Consider the following 17,461-nt stretch of genomic DNA (forward strand, 5'->3'; position numbering starts at 1 on the left):
TCTCCTCCATAAACTTATCGAGTAGAATCTTAAAACCAGATAGATCTTTTGCCCCCACTGCTTCCCTTGGAAGGTTATTCCAAAACTTCACTCCTCTGATGGTTAAAAACCTTCGTCTGATTTCAAGTCTAAACTTCCTGGTGGCCAGTTTATACCCATTTGTTCTTGTGTCCACATTGGTGCTGAGCTTAAATAATTCCTCTCCTTTTAACATCTATTAATAGATTAATAATACTGCGTATAAAACAATAACAATAAACAAGAAGGAAATCAATGGAATTAATCAGCAATTAAACCAGCTATTGCTTTTCATGACACTGACAACTCTCTTGATGTTAGGATCAAACTGGAACTGTCTTCTTCCTTGAAAGAAATAGATGTATCCTAGTAATAAAAATAAATTGAATGTTATATTTTTATAGGGGAAATGTTTTCCAACAAATATTTCTATAAAGCAAAATATAACATTGACGTACCTACATATTCATTTGTGTTAATTTCTGATTTTAGTACAGTAGTGAAAATATGAATGATTGTGTTTTAAAAGATTTCTTCAACCTAGAGAAGCACAAATATTCCAGCAGAGTAAACTGTTTTTAAAGATTTGTTTTACTTACTCATGCTGGAAAGCAGCATCAATTTTTTTGCTAATTCCTCGGAAGTCATTGATTATCTTCTTTGGATAACCCTGATCCATGGACCGACTGTTTTCATCGTATCTGAACAGAAGAAATATATTTATTATGTATGGTAAATAAATGACATTTAAAAAGTCAAAAACAAACCCTGACACATAATTGAGACTATTCTTGGTAGAAAATCCATTAAGAATGAGCTAAACTAACTGAACTCTTAAAATCCTTGCTATTATGTTTTCAGGTTTGCGTGCATATGAGAGAGTCTAGAGGTGGAAATTCTGGCCCCATTGAACTCAATGGCAAAACTTCCATTGAGCTTTCACCTCAGGAATGTACGTGTGCACGTGTATAGGAGTTTTGGCTGAATGGGCAGGGACAGGTAGGAACCGCATGTGTGGTAAAGATAAGCTAGAGACTGAGCTGGTGAGTTTACTGGACAGTTTTGCAAGGCTGCCCAAATGAATAATACTCTTCTTGCTTACATACAGCTTTGGCCACCACATCCTAGCCAATCAGTGCTTCTTGAGAAAGTGGAGCACCAGCACGGGGAAGCAGAAGACCTGTATGTGTAACTCTGAAATCATATTTGTCTTAGTGTCAACTGCCTAGCAGATATATTATTTATTAAGTAAAAGTCATCTGTATCTTTGAGGGGTTTACTGTTATATTATGCAGGGGTGGCACCAGCTCCCAGTGGAGGGGCTGAGGTGGGTCAAACAGAAAATTGCCTCAATGCCCTGCCCACTCCGTGGCACTGCCCTGGGGCCTGGTCAGAGGCTGTAAGCCAGAGCTGGGCAGTGCAGGGTGCTGGCTGCTCGTAGCTGGTAAGAGCTGCCCAGGCAGGGGGACCCAGCTCAGGGGCCGGCAGAGCCCCCGGGGAGCAGCAACTGTTCAGAAACAGAAGCCCAGGCCAGAGCAGTTCAGTCTGGGCTTCTGTGGGGTAGCCCTGGATTCTCCACCTGCCCTGTGCAGCGTGCCCCAGCAGGCAGGGACACGGACTGGGGACTGCTCTCAGGCACCTCGGTACCCCTCCAGGGCTTACTTCTCCACTGCAGCTGGAGCTGGGCACCCGGCCAGCAGCTACCATTCTCTCCACTGTGCCTTCAGAGCTGGATGGCTGGAGAGCCGCAGCAGCTACGGAGTGGCTGCCGGGGAATAAAGGCAAATTTTGGAGTGGCAAGCCCCCACTCCCGCCCTTCCAGCGCTGTTCCTGATATTGTGATTCCAAGAGCTCCATTCAACTGAATTCTAAACTGTTTTCAGTGGAGAAGCCAAAGAGCCATTGCAATGTGATTCAGGTATTAGTTCAGAAAGAAAAGATACAGAGAGATTAAGTTTGATTAGATAGCTGTCACTTTTGATTTAAAAAATATTAGTTCTGACAAAGGCCAATGGAGGCGGGATGCTTTATTCTGCTTTCACTTACAATGCATAACAATGGTTTAATCAGTAGAGTTAATCCTAAATTAGGACTCGATCCTGCAATGAGGACATGCAAATATGTACACGGTTGCTTAACTTGAAGCACTCCTTTTCAAGTCAATGAAAACAGGAATTCTATTTTGTGAAATGTTTTGAAATAGGTGGAACAAAACAGACCTTTCAAAATTAAAAACAGAACAAAACAAAAGCAAGAGAGAGACCCAAAAACAGCAAATACACTGATATTTAGGGCACTCCCCAATGATGTGGGAGACACAGGTTCAAATCTATGCACTACCCAGTTCAGAGCAAGGCCTTGAACCCACATCAGAGGTAAGTGCCCAAACCTCTGGACTATTGCCTCTTCTGGAGTGGGGCTTTCTCTCTCTCCCTGAAACTGATACATTTCCACACAAAGTTTGGCTTCAATGAATCAGCATTTTCCACTGATTAAAACATTTCATCAAAACATTTATGACCATCCCGAGCAGAGTTTCACTTAGTCTGTCCCAGACAGTTCAGAGTCCCCTCTCCATATTTAACATTGATCTTACCCTAGACATACATTTCCTCATTTACAAAATGGCATTTCTGTTATGCTATTAAAAAGCTGGACCCATTCTTGCTGCATTAGCTTTTTATTCTTGATACGTTAGGACCCCGTCTACATTGGAGCTCAAAATTGTGTTTGAATCTGCAGGCTACTTTCCTTTGTTCCTTATTTGTAACTGATAAAATCTTTAAATGTTCTAGTGATTTTCATCCCCAAAGGGCTGGACCCAGGGCCTCTTCCTCTCAGGGGATCCTGCCCTCCCCCTCGACACCCCCCCCAACTTCCCAACAAAACAAGGCAGGAGAAATTCCTCAAGAGCAGCCACATTGGGGTTTCCTCCTTTTGCAGGTTTTCCTTCATGAGGGGGAAATTTGGCCAATAGTTTCTCCATTTATACCATTTTTAGTACTATGAAAATTAAGAACAATAATTTGCAATTCAAAGAGCTGGTTTTAACAATTTCAGCATTTGCTGTAGCAAGAGCTATATTCAGTTATAACTTTCCACCAGTAGGTGGCACTGGCAAGTTCTGTATTTGTTCTAAGAGGACAATATGTACATTTATGTGCAAACATCTTGCACTGTCATTTGTACCCTAACGTGGTCTGCTTTTCATCTCCTCTGAAGCAATAAAAAAAAATCTTCATGCAGAATAATGTTATGCTGAAACAAGCTCTTTTGCTAATGAGTCACTTTTTTATGCACAAAATTGAACACAAAAGCCATACACTGTGCTATTGTATATCAGCGTTGTATATCATGCTTTCTTTAACTGCTAGAAAATTCACATTGGGGCCCTGCACGTTTTGATACTAACTTGAAAAAAAGGAGGCCTCCCCATGAAATTTGCCTGTTTAAGACTTCATACAAGCTCCTGATGTATATTATTGTAAATGAGGTGATAGCTAATGTTTGGACATTTTTCTTTAACCAAACAGTGTAGATTCGGCTTTAGGAGAATTATCAATCAATCAGATAAAACAAAGAAAATGCCCAGTTTCACCAAAAAAATCATGACTTCCGTGATGTCGGCTCAGGCCAGCAGCAAAGCCAGGAGGCTCATATTCCCTCAATTCAGAGAGGTGAGGAGAGGGCAGGGGAAGAGGGATAAATGCTGAATTAGTATAATTAGTCAGTTGTATTTAAACAGTAACAGTCTGACAGGTGATAGATGGGGCCGGCTCCTGAGTTAGACCTCAGTGACTTGCACAGTCTCAGACGTAACGTCATCAACTGAAATCAGTTGGACTCTATTTTAAGGATAGGCAAAGGAGTGCCACCTTTACAAGCCAATAAGCTGTTTCCTGAGTACAAAAACAATATGGGATAGATTAATCATTCTTGCAGGCACATCGCTCTGTGCCAGCCAGGTCTGCTGAATCTCAGGCTGGAATTTACCTGGGAAGGGAAGACTAGTTGGGATCCCCTGGTGGAGTTTCCATCAGAGTCATATACTTTGTTTGCCACTCCGCTTCACAGATATCTCCCGATTTGTATAGATTCCAGAGAATCTACAGGAAATAAGTCACACTCTCTATCTATTTCTCTCTGGAATACCCACTGCCATCTCTCTGAGATCTGGATAACCTTCTGTGAGCCTGCATCTATACTTACTGATGTGATACCTCCTTTCCTTACATCCCTAATCCGAAATCATCCCCAAAGAACTACAGTAGGGGCCACTTGACTCTTCCCATCCCTTCACCATTCCATTTGACTCTAACCTCCTGACAGCTTCTCCAGTAAACATCTCTGCACCTTTCCCTACCACATCCTCAAAGCCCTACCTGAGCTGGTCTGCAAAACTGAAATTTTATGTGTTGTTTAGGAAAATGTAAAGCATTGTAAAATGTTGACATTTGACTTGTTGCCATTAGGCTTCAGAGTTAATCTCTATTGAGTCAAATGACAACAATATATTATCTTTTAGAACTATTGCTTCTGCCCATAATTATATTCAGAGAGGTCTGCACTGGGTTCCATCTGGAAGGTCTTCTTCACCATCAGCACGGCCAGAACAGGAATTTTAATTAAAACTTAAATCCTATAGACAGTGAAGGGCCACCAAACCATTCATGAACGGCATATTGGCCAATACTGGCTCAACCAGACACATTCCTTCTATGGGGCAAATATACAGTGAATATACAATGTGAATCCCTGACCCACGCACGTCAATGCAGTAAATCATCATTGCAAGTTAGTGTTTGAATGGACAAAGGTGCAAAATAAGACCAACCTTTTTAATAGTGACAGGTTTCAGAGTAGCAGCCGTGTTAGTCTGTATTCGCAATAAGAAAAGGAGTACTTGTGGCACCTTAGAGACTAACAAATTTATTAGAGCATAAGCTTTCGTGAGCTACAGCTCACAAATGCATCCGATGAAGTGAGCTGTAGCTCACGAAAGCTTATGCTCTAATAAATTTGTTAGTCTCTAAGGTGCCACAAGTACTCCTTTTCTTTTTAATAGTGTGGGTGTTTTATCCCTGGAACAGTTTACCAAGGAAAGCAATCAATGCACCCTCAGCTGGAGTCTTTAATTCAATGACTGGATGTCTTTATCAAAGGTATGGCCTACTTCAGCCACAAGTTATTGTGCCTAATAGTGCTCAGTTACATAGTAGGAAAAATAATTCCCTCCACTGCAGCATAAACTGGGTAAAATGTTATGGCCTTTGTGATGTAGGAGGTCAAACTAGATGATCACAGTGGTTTTGCATCCAAGGATTGCATTAGCTCTTTTGGCCAAAACGTCACACTGGGAGCTCATGTTCATTTCCCCAAATCTTTTTTAAAGTCATTGCTTTCTCGGATAAAGTCCTTGGAATATAGACTACATTCTTTGTTCCCACATGTATAGCTTTACATTTAGCCATATTAAAACACATATTGTTTGTTTGCTCCCTGCTTACCAAGCGAGCCAGATCACTCTGAATCAGTGACTAGTTCCCTTCATAATTTACCACTCTCCCAATATTGGTGTCATCTGGTAAACTTAATCAGGGATGATTCTATGCTTTCTTCCAGGTCATTGATAAAAACAGTTAAATGGCACAGGACCAAGAACTGATCACTGAGAGACCAAACTAGCAACACACCTGCTCAGTGATAATTCCCCATTTACAATTACATTTTGAGAATTATCAAACTTTTAATCCATACCATGTTAATTTTATCATTCTACTTTGTTAATCAAAATGTCATGTGGTACCAAGTCAAATGCCTTAGAGTTGTCTAGAGAGACAAGGTGGGTTAGGTAATATCTTTTATTGGGTCAACTTCTGTTGATGAGAGACACAAGTTTTTGAGTTTACACAGAGCTCTTCTTCTGGTTTGGGAAATGTACTCAGAGTGTAACAGCTAAATAGGAGGTGGAACAAATTATTTAATGTAAGAAGTTAACACATATTTGAAGTGACCATTCAAGGTGAAGTGGCCTGTTAACACCTCTGTAGTCATAGGGGGAAAAGGAAGGGGGGAAAAAGCTGGGGGGGGGGAGGGCGCTAGTGTGTTGCAGATTAAATATAAATCTATAAATAATAAACTATAAATCCTATGTGTTTCTATTCAGTTTGTGATTTTTAATGTCAGCCAAAGTTATGACAGGTTCATCTTTTGAAAGTGTTGTGCAGGTTTCCTTTGAGGATGAGTACGGATAGGTCAGATACAGAGTGATTGCCTTGTGAAACGTGTTCACCCACAGGTGATAGGTGTTCTTTGCTTTTATCATTTTCCTGTGTGGGTTCATTTAGGAGTGTAGTGATTGCTTGATTTCACCCATATAGTTGTTGTTGGGGCATTTAGTGCACTGGATGAGGTATGTCGCATATAGTGATAGGCATGTGTAGGACCCTGGATCTTAAAATGTGTGTTGTGGGGGCGGGGGAGTATTGATCATTGTAGAAGTGGATATATGTCAACAGGTTTTGCATCTGTTGTTCTGGTGCTACGTTGTGCAGGTGTGTCTTGGTCTGTGGGGAGCTTGATGATGAGCTTGGATAGGTTGGAGGGCTGTTTGAAGGCCAGATGTGGGAGTTCAGGAAAGATTTCCTTCAGGTTGTGGTCTCCATCGAGTATGGGTTGTAACTGTTTGATACCCATATGGGTTCCAGGCCTTGTCTACACTGCCACTTTACAGCGCTGAAACTTTCTCACTCAGGGGTGTGAAAAACACCCCCCGAGCGATGCAAGTTTCAGTGCTGAAAAGTGGCGGTGTAGTCAATGCACCAGCTGGGCACCGTGCTCCCAGCATTGGTAGCTACTCCCCTCGTGGGGGTAGGTTTTTTATAGCGCTGGGAGAGCTCTCTCCCAGTGGTGCCATGGCTACACAGCCATGTTAAAGCGCTTCTGTGGCAATGCTTTAACATTGGTAGTGAAGACATACCCCCAGTGTGGGGTGGTTGGTGACAACTAGGGGTGTGCAGTTGGAGAGGCTAAGTATATTACATCAACATAATTACCTTTATCGACCAAATTAGTAATCTCATCAAAATGAGGTATCAAATTAGTTTGATAGTATCTATTTTCCATAAACCCATGTTGACTGGCATTAATTCTATTACATTCCTTTAATTCTTTATTAACCTAGTCCCATGTCAGCCGCTCCACCAGCTTGCCTGGGATCAATGTCAGACTGAGAGGACTATGATTATCCAGGTCATCCCATTTATCCCTTTTAAATATTGGCACTTCTTGAGCTTTCTTTCAGTCTTCTGAAACTGTTAGTGTTCCAAGACTTATTGAAAATCAGCATTCATGGGCCAGTGACCACCTCAACCAGCTCTTTTAAAACTCTTGGATGCAAGTTATCTGGGCCCACTGATTTAAAATGTTTAACTTTAGTAGGTGCTGTTTAACATTCTCCTGAGATACTAGTGTAATGGAAAGCGTGTTATTATATGTTAGGACTACATTATCTGTTTTTTCCCATATATAGAACATAAATTTTGACTGAACACTTCTGCCTTTTCTGCATAAGTATTGATAATTCTACCCATCTAGTAATGGGCCAATACCATTGTTAGGATTTCTTTAGTTCCTAATATATTTTAAAAAACTCCTTATTGTCCTTAATTTTGCTGGCCATAGATCACTTCTTGTGTCTCTTTGCTTCTTTTATCAATTTGCTATAATTCCTACCTTCTGATTTATATTCATTAATATCATCATCCTCTTTTTTCATATATATATTTAATTATATAATATATAGTGTGTGTGTGTGTATATATGTATGTGTGTGTATATATATATATATATATATATGTATAAAATTTTTATAGCTTCCTTCACTTCATCTCTAAACCAGGTGGGTTTTTTTTACCAATCATCCTTCTTCCTCAGTTATGGGATTTGGAGTTTTGGGTATCTAGTAAAGTGTTCTTAATCAACCCCCAATTATCTTTCTCATTTTTGTGATTAAATTTTTCCTCCTAGCTGATCTGGCTCATAACTGTTTTCAGCTTTCTGAAATTGGCCCTTTTAAAGCACAATCGATAGATCGATCGATAGATCGATAGATATACATATTACTGGTCTGGACTTTATTCTATTTGCATATTATAAATGTGATGAAGTCATCAGCATTTGTACCTAAAATACCATTCATTTTTAGTTCTATGAATCAGTTCCTCTTTATCTGTCAAGATGAAATCTAATATAGAATTCCCGTGTTGGGTGCAACGCTTTTTGAGTTAAGAAATTATCATCTTTAGCAAGTAAATACATCTATCTGGCAAGTAAATACAAAATCTCTATATATGATATATATTTATTTATATATTCAGATTCATGCTAAGTATTGCATTTCTGTTATTTACAGAACTGCAGATTGTACAAAAGCTATAATTTGACTTGTGGACATACACTGAAACCTGAAGAATCTTGACTACATGTTTTAGAAATTAATTAATGAAAAGTAATCCCTGGTGTATTTACAGTATTGTTTACTTCTTTTATACATCTTCCAGGACTTCATGTTCTTAACATGGAAACCAGAAGTTAGTCCTTAGGACACGAGTAACTTTCTTGGCAATAGGATCAAACTCAAACTGCCGTGATCCACGAAAGAAATAGAAGAACCCTAGGAATAAAAGCAAGTTGAATTACTATATTGCACAAATAAATATTAAGCAGTTACAATAAAGGTTGGAAAGGGCTAGAAAACTCTATTTGAGTCACCCACTCCAGCAATTTGCAGAACTGTTTTATCTAAATAATATCCTATCTGACATAGGGGAAAAAAACCACCTATTCCTGATCATTATTCTCAACACAGTAACTGTTACTGTTATTGTCTTAGGGCCAGAGTGCGATATCCTTATTCATGTTGAGCAATACTTTACTTCACAAGTGGTCCCATTGACTTCAGTGGAACTACTTATGGTATAAGGTACAATACAACATGAGTAAGGGTATCCCAATCTGTCCCTTAGTACTGATCTTTTCATAGCACTGTCCAAACATTAATTAAGCAAGGATTAGCATGCAGAAGTTTCTGGCTCTCAGTCATGTGCACCCCATTTAACCATGCCTCTTATCACTTCTGAACCATTTAATGCTTCCTTCCCTGAGAGTTTCCACTTACTTTTATACTGGAAAACAGCATCAATCTTCCCATTAATTCCTGGAAATTCATCTTTTATCAGCTTTGGCTTCTTGTCCATGGACTGTCTTCTTTCATCATAACTGAGGAAAGTTAAAAACAATAAGAAGACAATTGAAAATAAGCCAAATGGCGCATAAGCCAGCCCCACTCTTTACAGAGAACCTATTACCAGTGAACTAAGCTAACTGAATACTTAACTATTCTTAAACCAGATGCATAGATGACATAAATCAGCACACCTCCAATGACCTCAGTTGAGCTACACCAAATTACACCAGCTAAGGAGCTGGCCCCTTGTGTTAATTACATGTGCATCTTTGAACATCATTACTAATTTACTACTAAATTACTAATTACTAAATTACTACTATCATTACTAATAACCATTACTAATCATTACTAATCTGCAAAAATTATGTTTATTATTTTTTTTGCCTAATAGGCAGGATGTAGAAAAGTGAATTATCAGCTACTGTATGGGAAACAGGAGACTATAGACTTACCCTTAAAAACATATCATTGCAATGTTCACTGTCCACAAGTAGTGTTTATCAGGAGAAATCTGCGTTTTGTGGGATCATTGTTATATCACATACATTGAGGTGCCATATGGCTACTATCACTGTGCTACCATCACACAGACTATAACAAAGTGTTTTGTTGTAATATTTTTACTCAATGTAGAAATTAAATCACAACCAACTGTGTTCAAACAAGATGAATGGCTTGACCAAAGCTCTCCAAGCAGTGACTTTTAGGAGTGGAGGATCAGATTAAATCCTTTACTCACCCAATACAGTTTACAAACTGTAACAAATCTGAAATCTCTGGGAGCTAGGCACCTAAATAGTTTTCAGGATCTGAGCAATCATCACTTCACAGTGATCACTATGCTGAACACCATGGCCACTTAGAACTATTCCACAGTGACACAAGTCACATCATTGTGCACCACATATATAAGTCACTATTACTTGTGCTAAAAGAGAATCTCCTTTATCTGTTAGAAGTATATGGGTTATGACACACAAAGATGAGCAGTTTTGATTGCATCCAATAGAGAGAATGGTGAACATGCACACAAGCCAATTCACCGCAATATATGGCACATGCTTTGTGGCATAATAATGCCATCTCTTGGTAACTGGACAGAGGAATTGGGGATAATAATCTGAACCTTTTTTTAACCCCAAGAAAAGGTTCTGATAAAAGCACTGTGCACACTTATGACTCAGTATAATTAGGAATTATTGTTTGTTTTAAAATGTGCAGTAAAGCTTTAGATATCTTTTTTCTCTATGTAAGTAAAATAATTTAAGCAAAACTTTATGTATTTTGAAAAGAACTGTTTCACCTGCTTTAAAGAATATTATTTTTGTACAGGCAGTGGTGACAGTGTAAGAGACTGGCTGGCTAGCAAGTGTGCTACTAAAGCATCATAAGGCAAATTAAGGGTAGAGTTATTGGTGATGTGGGTTTTGTTTGCTCAGTGGTCCCTATTACCAGAGACTCAAGAATGTTGAACATGAAATCTTACCTCCAATACTTGTTAGACACAAAGTAGTATGTTTCCCCTTTATTTGCATTATAAAGAGCTGCATCAATTTTCTTCACACCCTTTGAGAAGCCCAAGTCACGGATTTTCTTTGGGTATCCAGACAGTATAGTATCTCCTTTGACAATCCAGAATTCATTTCCTATCAAGAAAAGTTGCTGAAAACATTTTGCCAGGAACTTCTGTTGTGAATTATACAACATTTGTGTAGGATCTTTAGCTGTATACTACAATCAAACCAATCTTTTTATGGACAAATGTAGAGATCAGAACATGCATTCCTTGCTATAAGCCAGTCCTTCCTGTGGCTACAGTAAAAAATGGACCATCGCCTTCTGTTGTATTTTATACACACCTGGCAAAATCCATCCCTCATGGAACTCTTTTGAATGCTAAGGATGAATTTGGGCTTCTATTTTTAGACAAGTAGTTTTACAGAAAAAAGTGCATTTCACATTTCCTTGGATAGAGCTTGATTTGTTAGGGAAATTTAGCTTTGTTAACATTAATCAAATAAGTGACATGCATTTTGATGCCGAGTGTGGTTTTTGTTAGTAATTTAATTGCAAAACAGCAATACGTTGGATTAGTACTGAGTTAATGAAATCACATTAAAAGAATACAAGGTTCAATTTCCTTAACTATTTTCAAAGCAGGTAAATTCCATTGGTGTCACATGTAAGAAGAACACAGACATTCAAATTCTTACCTTTAAAAATAAGGGTCTCATCTTTGTCCGTAATTTCATAGGCAGCATCCAAGCCAGATGGCAGAGGTGACCAGAATGAAGATATTAAATTAAAGTCAACTTCTCTGCTTGTAGGGTGTTTCCGCCAGAAGTACCTGATCCAAATACAGTACAACTTGCATATTAAATCATATCTTTATACATAACAATATGTGGGATTCTAATCATGGCAATAAGAGTTTACAATTTCTACAGCCCAGAGAGTATTGTATATTGGCACACATACAAATTCCATTGCCCCCAAATCCTGTCTTCTATGCATTTACTTAGCTTTTTGATGTTTGAATCACTTAGGGCTAAAACCTGCCTTTACCACTGAGGTTAGAGAGGGTTCCCTGGCATGGAACAAATGCAGTTCTGCTATACAAAAGGGAAATGGGACTCAGTTCTGCAACACACCACTGAGAAAGGGAGGTGGTAGAGTTGGGTGGCACCAGAGGATTTCCACTTCCCCCAGGTATCCCCCCAATATCTACTCCACATACTCATACTAGGCTCTGGGCTGAGAGAGTTTATCTCTGAATAAATCTCTGGATTTCAGGGAAAGCAGATTTCACTATACTTACTTGCCTGCTCTCCTGGGACTAGTATATTTTGAATGTGAGCATACGACATTATAAACTCCTTTAGACTGTGAAGACTTTTGGCAGGAGCAATCTACACCTTTGTGCAGCACTGAACAAATGATAAAAATATAACAATAGTAATTGATTTCATTATCCAAAATCATTGTTGCAAAGGGTATGCATGGAGACTTGGTGTTTGGGATGGCAAATTTTTAAAGTTTACAAGGCTGCAGTTAAAGATGGGTAAATGGCTAACTTTAGAGTCCCAAGTAGTGGGTTCAGAGGCCAAAACTGAGTTCTCCTGAATTCTGAATGTTGGGACCTGTTCTAATATAAAAATTATCCATGTCTTTTAAGGCACCCTTTCTAACTTTCTCTCTGTCTTCTCTGCATCCTGTCCCTCTTCCTCTCCCTCCCTTTTCTTAATGCAACCAGATCTCTCTCTTTACCCACCAATACTTATCTCTTTCCTTTTCCCAATCCCCATTCCCTACCATATCATATCCCAGGTCTCCACTAGACCTCCTTTTACCCCACTTTCCTCTTTTGGGGTCCTCAGAATGCATAGTCTATTCTCTTTAACACATTGAGAGCACCAAGTTTTAGTGATTTGCCATGGAGGAATGCTTCAGATTTGGCATGCTTACTGCTAATCTCTGGTCAGTTGTTTTAATCAGTGAATTGTCCTGGGAATACTGCAGCACCCAAGTAGCGAAGTAAAACTTGCCAGTGTTAGATGTCATGATAGAGTCCAGCATATAGAGGTCACAATGAAGAAGTCAGAATTTTTCAACAGTTATCACAATGTTATCTACATTTGACAAGTTTTCTCCTATGATTAGAATGGGAAATAAGTGTGGCAAGTGTGTGTTGTTGTTATTATTAGAATTTATCATCATTTGCATTGTGGTAGTACCAAGGACCTCACCTATGGACCCTGTTGTCCTAGGTACTGAATAAATATCCAGAACAGAAAGAGGGCCCCTGACCCAAAGAGCTTACAGTCTAAGGAAATATCCCTTAATGATCATCTCTGTGCAGAGGTAAGTAGCAGGTCTGTTGGCACTTGGGAAGAGAGATTGGTGATATTTATCTGAACCTTTTTTGAACATAATAAAAGGTATTGGTTTGATTAACATGCTGGACAAAATTTTGAATATTTCTTATTTTTCCAAACTATTGTGCCATTAAAGGAAGATTTAAGCAAATGATGTGATGTTGCTTTAAGACAGTCAGCTTACTTGTCTTTAAAGAACATTATTTCTCCTCGGAAAGTGGTGACGGCATCGAAAGTCAGTTTAGAGCCACAGGTGTTTGGTGGTAGAGGTTCTGTTGGCTCCATGGGTTCTATGGAGACCATAGATTCTGTTGGATCTTCAGGGGGGTTAGATGAAGGTCCTAAGGAAAACAATTTAGAGAAGAAAATAAAACTAGTATTTGACATTCTAAAATTCAGATAACTTCAGTGGATCTGTCATTTTTATTCAAGCTATAGTTAATACAACCATTCAATATGGATTTCATTAAAAGTTATTTGAACTTGTTAGAGGCTATAAACATTGAGCGATTAATAATGTTTGATTACCATAGAGGTATTGAATGCCATTAATATCATCCTGATGAAGACGGAAAGTCTTGGAATCAAAGTATCTGTAAACTGGGTACATCAGTGAATCAGGGTGTCTAGAATGGAAGAGTCCCAGAGAATGGCCAAACTCATGCGCAGCCACGAAAAACAAGTTGGAACCTAAAAGCAGCAAACAAAAAGTATAAAAGAAAGTTACGTCTTTTCGTGTTCTTGCCCATCAGTGTGAAATACAAGCCAGCCAATTGCACTCAATACAATAGAGGTTTTTAGTGCTTATAGTAAACTCAGATATAGTTGAAATACATCTAAGTACAATGAAAATACATTGAAGCACATCAAAAGTGCAAAGGTGCAGAGCTTGTAGGCCTGATCCAGCACCCAACAACTTCAGCAGAGATCAATGTGGGTGAAGGAGTCCAGATGTTGTGATGCCTTTGGAAAACTGGGGCCTGAGGAAGCTAATTATGTGGGATGGTTTTCAAAAGTGCGGAGATCCTAACTTTGTTTGGCACTATTGGTTGTTCAACACTTCTGAAAATCGGCCACTCACTTAGGCATCTAACTATGGATGTAGGAGTCAAACTTTAGATGCCTAGTTTTGAAAATCCTACCAAGCCCAGATATGTAATATTAAGAGTTGGTTTTACATACCCTGTGAGCCTTTGGTCCAGTCTTCATCCTCATCAAAGTGAGCATCTCCACCAAGACCATTGCCAGGTGCATAGGCATGAGCAACAGTCCCACCAGGACCATCAAAGGGATTGAAATCATTGTGAACTAAGAATGGAATAAGGTGCAATAGAACTCTGTGTGAGTTTGCAACACTCCAAATTCCTCTTACATGCAATTTTGACAACCCCATTATTTGTTAATTTTTACTGAGAAGCAGAAATTTTTGACTTTCTAGTAGCTCTGCAGACACTAAACAATTGGAAGTGACACAAAAATCTGTCAAAAGGGAAGTGAGATCATGAAGCAGTGGGAATTGGGCAAGGATTGGAGATGGGCATGAATGCAGGTACAATGGCTTGGTGGGAGGAGAAATGCAAAGGAAAGGAAGGTAAATAAAAATAATGGCAAGCTGTTGTACAACTTGTAGTTATATAGTCAAACCACAAGACAAGCATGTGAGAAACCAAAAGAATCAGATGACCTTTTATTGTTCCCTCCACCATCCTCCGCTACTTTCTGTTCTCTTTATCCACTGCATCTTGTCTAATGAGGATCCTGCTACCTCCTATGCACATAGAAGAGAGCTTTGGAGGGAGAAATCTCCCTGAGGATCCACCACATCATCCCAGTAGGGGGTGGAGTTTGACCTCCTCCACCACGAAAAAGCCCTCGAAGGAGAGCCAGCCCCAAGCACTGAGCTCTGTGGCCCCTATCTAGCAAAGCACTTCAACCTGTGCTTAACTATAAGCATGTGCGTAGTCCCAGTGACTTACATGGAACTACCATGAGTAAAGCTATGAGTAAGACCCACAAGCCCTGATTCTGTGCAGATGTCTACCCAGGCTAAACATTATACACTATGCACAGTCCTGTTGAACTACACACAGTGTGTAAATTATGTACAGATATAAATCTTTGCAGTATCACGGCCTTAGATTGTAAACTCTTTGGGGTTGGGAATGTTTTTTTGTGTGTGATTGTATAATGCCTAGAACAATGAGATCCCCATCCTAATACATATGATAATAATGAATAATAATTTCAGGACAAATCTTTCACAGACCTCTGGATGGTAATATTTACAATGATTCTCTCTCTATATATATATTTACCTCTGGCTGCAAAGGAGATCAATATATCTGCATCACCTCTGTCAACCCGGTTAAATGTCAATGGGATCACTTTGCTCCAGACTGTAAAAGCTTTCTTGATGGCTGCATCTACATCAACTTGAGCCATGTCTGGTGTATAGTTCAAAATCCTTTCAAATTTAATATAGAGAAACAGCTGAGTTCTTTACAATATTTATCATCTACTTGGAGCAACTTGTCTCCCTTTAATGCAAGAAAACCCCTATATTACTGACTAGTTACCTGTATGTTAGTTTTCTTTTCCCCCATTTTGGTTGTCCTGCAAAGGTGGAGAAATCAGCAATATCAGGGACTCCACACCGGGGTTTCTGCATCACCTCCAAAGTGTTAGAATCAAATTTCCCAGTCACTTCCAATCCGATGAATTCCTGCATTTCTTTGATTTTGTTGACCATAGGACTGTCACTTTTCCATCGTAAAACAGGCTTCCCATCTGTCTTAAGGCTGTAGTAATTTTCCAGGTACTTCTGATGAAACAGATATCTATTAAGACACTAGATTCTTTTTTAGATCTTGCAAAATAATATTAAATATTATGACATGAGATCTACCCTGGGCTTCTGCTGCTTGTTCCCTCTGTGTCTCAGGAACTCACTTTGTTTAGAAACTTTGTAAAACTGAAATTAGTTACCATTTTCCATTTACATTAATGGCTTGATGTTATCTTGTTCTGTGCTAATGTGGCTACAAGAATTCTGCATGAACGTTTTGCAATTGTACAATAGGATTAATGCTCAGAACACATTCAGAATAAACATTTGCCCTGTAAATGGAACATTTTGTGACAAAACACCTTAGGCTTACTATCTGTTCCAGCACTCCAGGCAGTATTTAAAGACAGACAAAAAACAAATTTTTGAAGAACATGATTGAAAGCATGATTTTCCAATAGCATTACATGTTATCATGTGCAATGATTCAGACAAAATGAAGATCCTGATCTTACAACCACTTATGCATGAGACTATCTTTACTCCCCCAAGAAGTCACAAGTGAGCCACTAAGATTACTTGTGTGTAAAGTTATTCAGATATTTAAGTGTCTGCAGTATAAGCCCTTAAACTGGTGCACTGTAATTTTAAATTGCTTCCCGCAAAATAATGTAAACCAAAATAATAATAAGATGCTTCCCCTGGCAAATTTCTACTGTTCATGATGACAGGGCTGAATTATTCTTCAGAAATATTGCCTCACTTTGAGCATTGCACATCCATTAAAACAGCACCCAAGGCAAGCAGTTTCCAAGCTTTTGAAACCAAACAACCTCTTCAGGAAAATGAAACAAGTCATATCCACCCTTCCACCCCACCATTTTAGAAGGGCAGCCTTGCGGAACCTTTCACGGCCAGTGTGTCACATCCCTCCTGGGGGGCATGCTTCTATTCTTTGGGAAATACTCAACCGACTATTCACCCCAACAGCATGTATAGGGTCAGATCCTCAGCTGGTGTAAATCAGCATAGCTCCATTAACTTCAATTAACTCCAGCTCAGGATCTGGTCCTTTGTGTCTGCAATCATTACCTGAACAAGCTTTGTATCTTCTTCTGCTTTTCTTTTTGGATGTATAGGAAAAGCACAAGATGTTGCACATAGTAACAGCAGAAATGGAAGGTTCTTCATTCTTTTGCTTCTATGTCTTGTCTTTATGAAGATCTCAATCTCCGCCCGCTACATACAAGTCTCTCACATATCCCTGTTTATATAGTACTTGTGTGCTTCATAAAGCCAGGGGTAGCCTGACTCACAGTTTAGAACAGCTTCCAATTAGCAACAGAAGATATGCAGATAACTGGTTTAGACATGAAAAGCTTGATAGATTTCATGTAATCTGCCTCCCATCCCACTCCACCCCTTTGCAAATTTTGCAATTGGACAATATGATTAATGGTCAGGAAATAGGTTGATATTCTTTTCCTTTAGAAACTCACTGTTTCTTCAAGTAAGAAAAATGTTATTTTAGTA

At 39.1% G+C, this 17,461-nt stretch overlaps 1 protein-coding gene across 1 annotated transcript; it reads right to left on the bottom strand.

Annotated features, from left to right (window-relative positions):
• Positions 1-205: 205 nt before the first annotated feature.
• On the bottom strand, positions 206-17,119 carry LOC119858321 (stromelysin-1-like). The gene is made up of 10 exons (XM_043504198.1): positions 17,021-17,119; positions 15,720-15,964; positions 15,459-15,607; positions 14,326-14,451; positions 13,672-13,833; positions 13,328-13,484; positions 11,482-11,615; positions 10,755-10,914; positions 9,197-9,297; positions 206-384 (listed from the first exon to the last, which is right to left on the bottom strand). Exons 1-10 carry the CDS (start codon positions 17,117-17,119, stop codon positions 284-286), a joined length of 1,434 nt encoding a protein of 477 aa, XP_043360133.1. The 3' UTR covers positions 206-283.
• Between the last annotated feature and the right edge of the window lie 342 nt (positions 17,120-17,461).

The sequence above is a fragment of the Dermochelys coriacea genome, chromosome 1 (assembly GCF_009764565.3).
Source record: "Dermochelys coriacea isolate rDerCor1 chromosome 1, rDerCor1.pri.v4, whole genome shotgun sequence".
Classification (NCBI taxonomy): Eukaryota; Metazoa; Chordata; order Testudines; family Dermochelyidae; genus Dermochelys; species Dermochelys coriacea.

Coding starts and splice junctions, on each gene's coding strand:
- LOC119858321 (XM_043504198.1), bottom strand. CDS start 17,119: ATGAAGAACCTTCCATTTCTGCTGTTACTATGTGCAACATCTTGTGCT. Junction 13,834..14,325: donor CTGGACCAAAGGCTCACAGG/GTATGTAAAACC, acceptor TGCTGCTTTTAG/GTTCCAACTTGTTTTTCGTG. Junction 385..9,196: donor TGCTGTTTTCCAGTATAAAA/GTAAGTGGAAAC, acceptor TTTTATTACTAG/GATACATCTATTTCTTTCAA.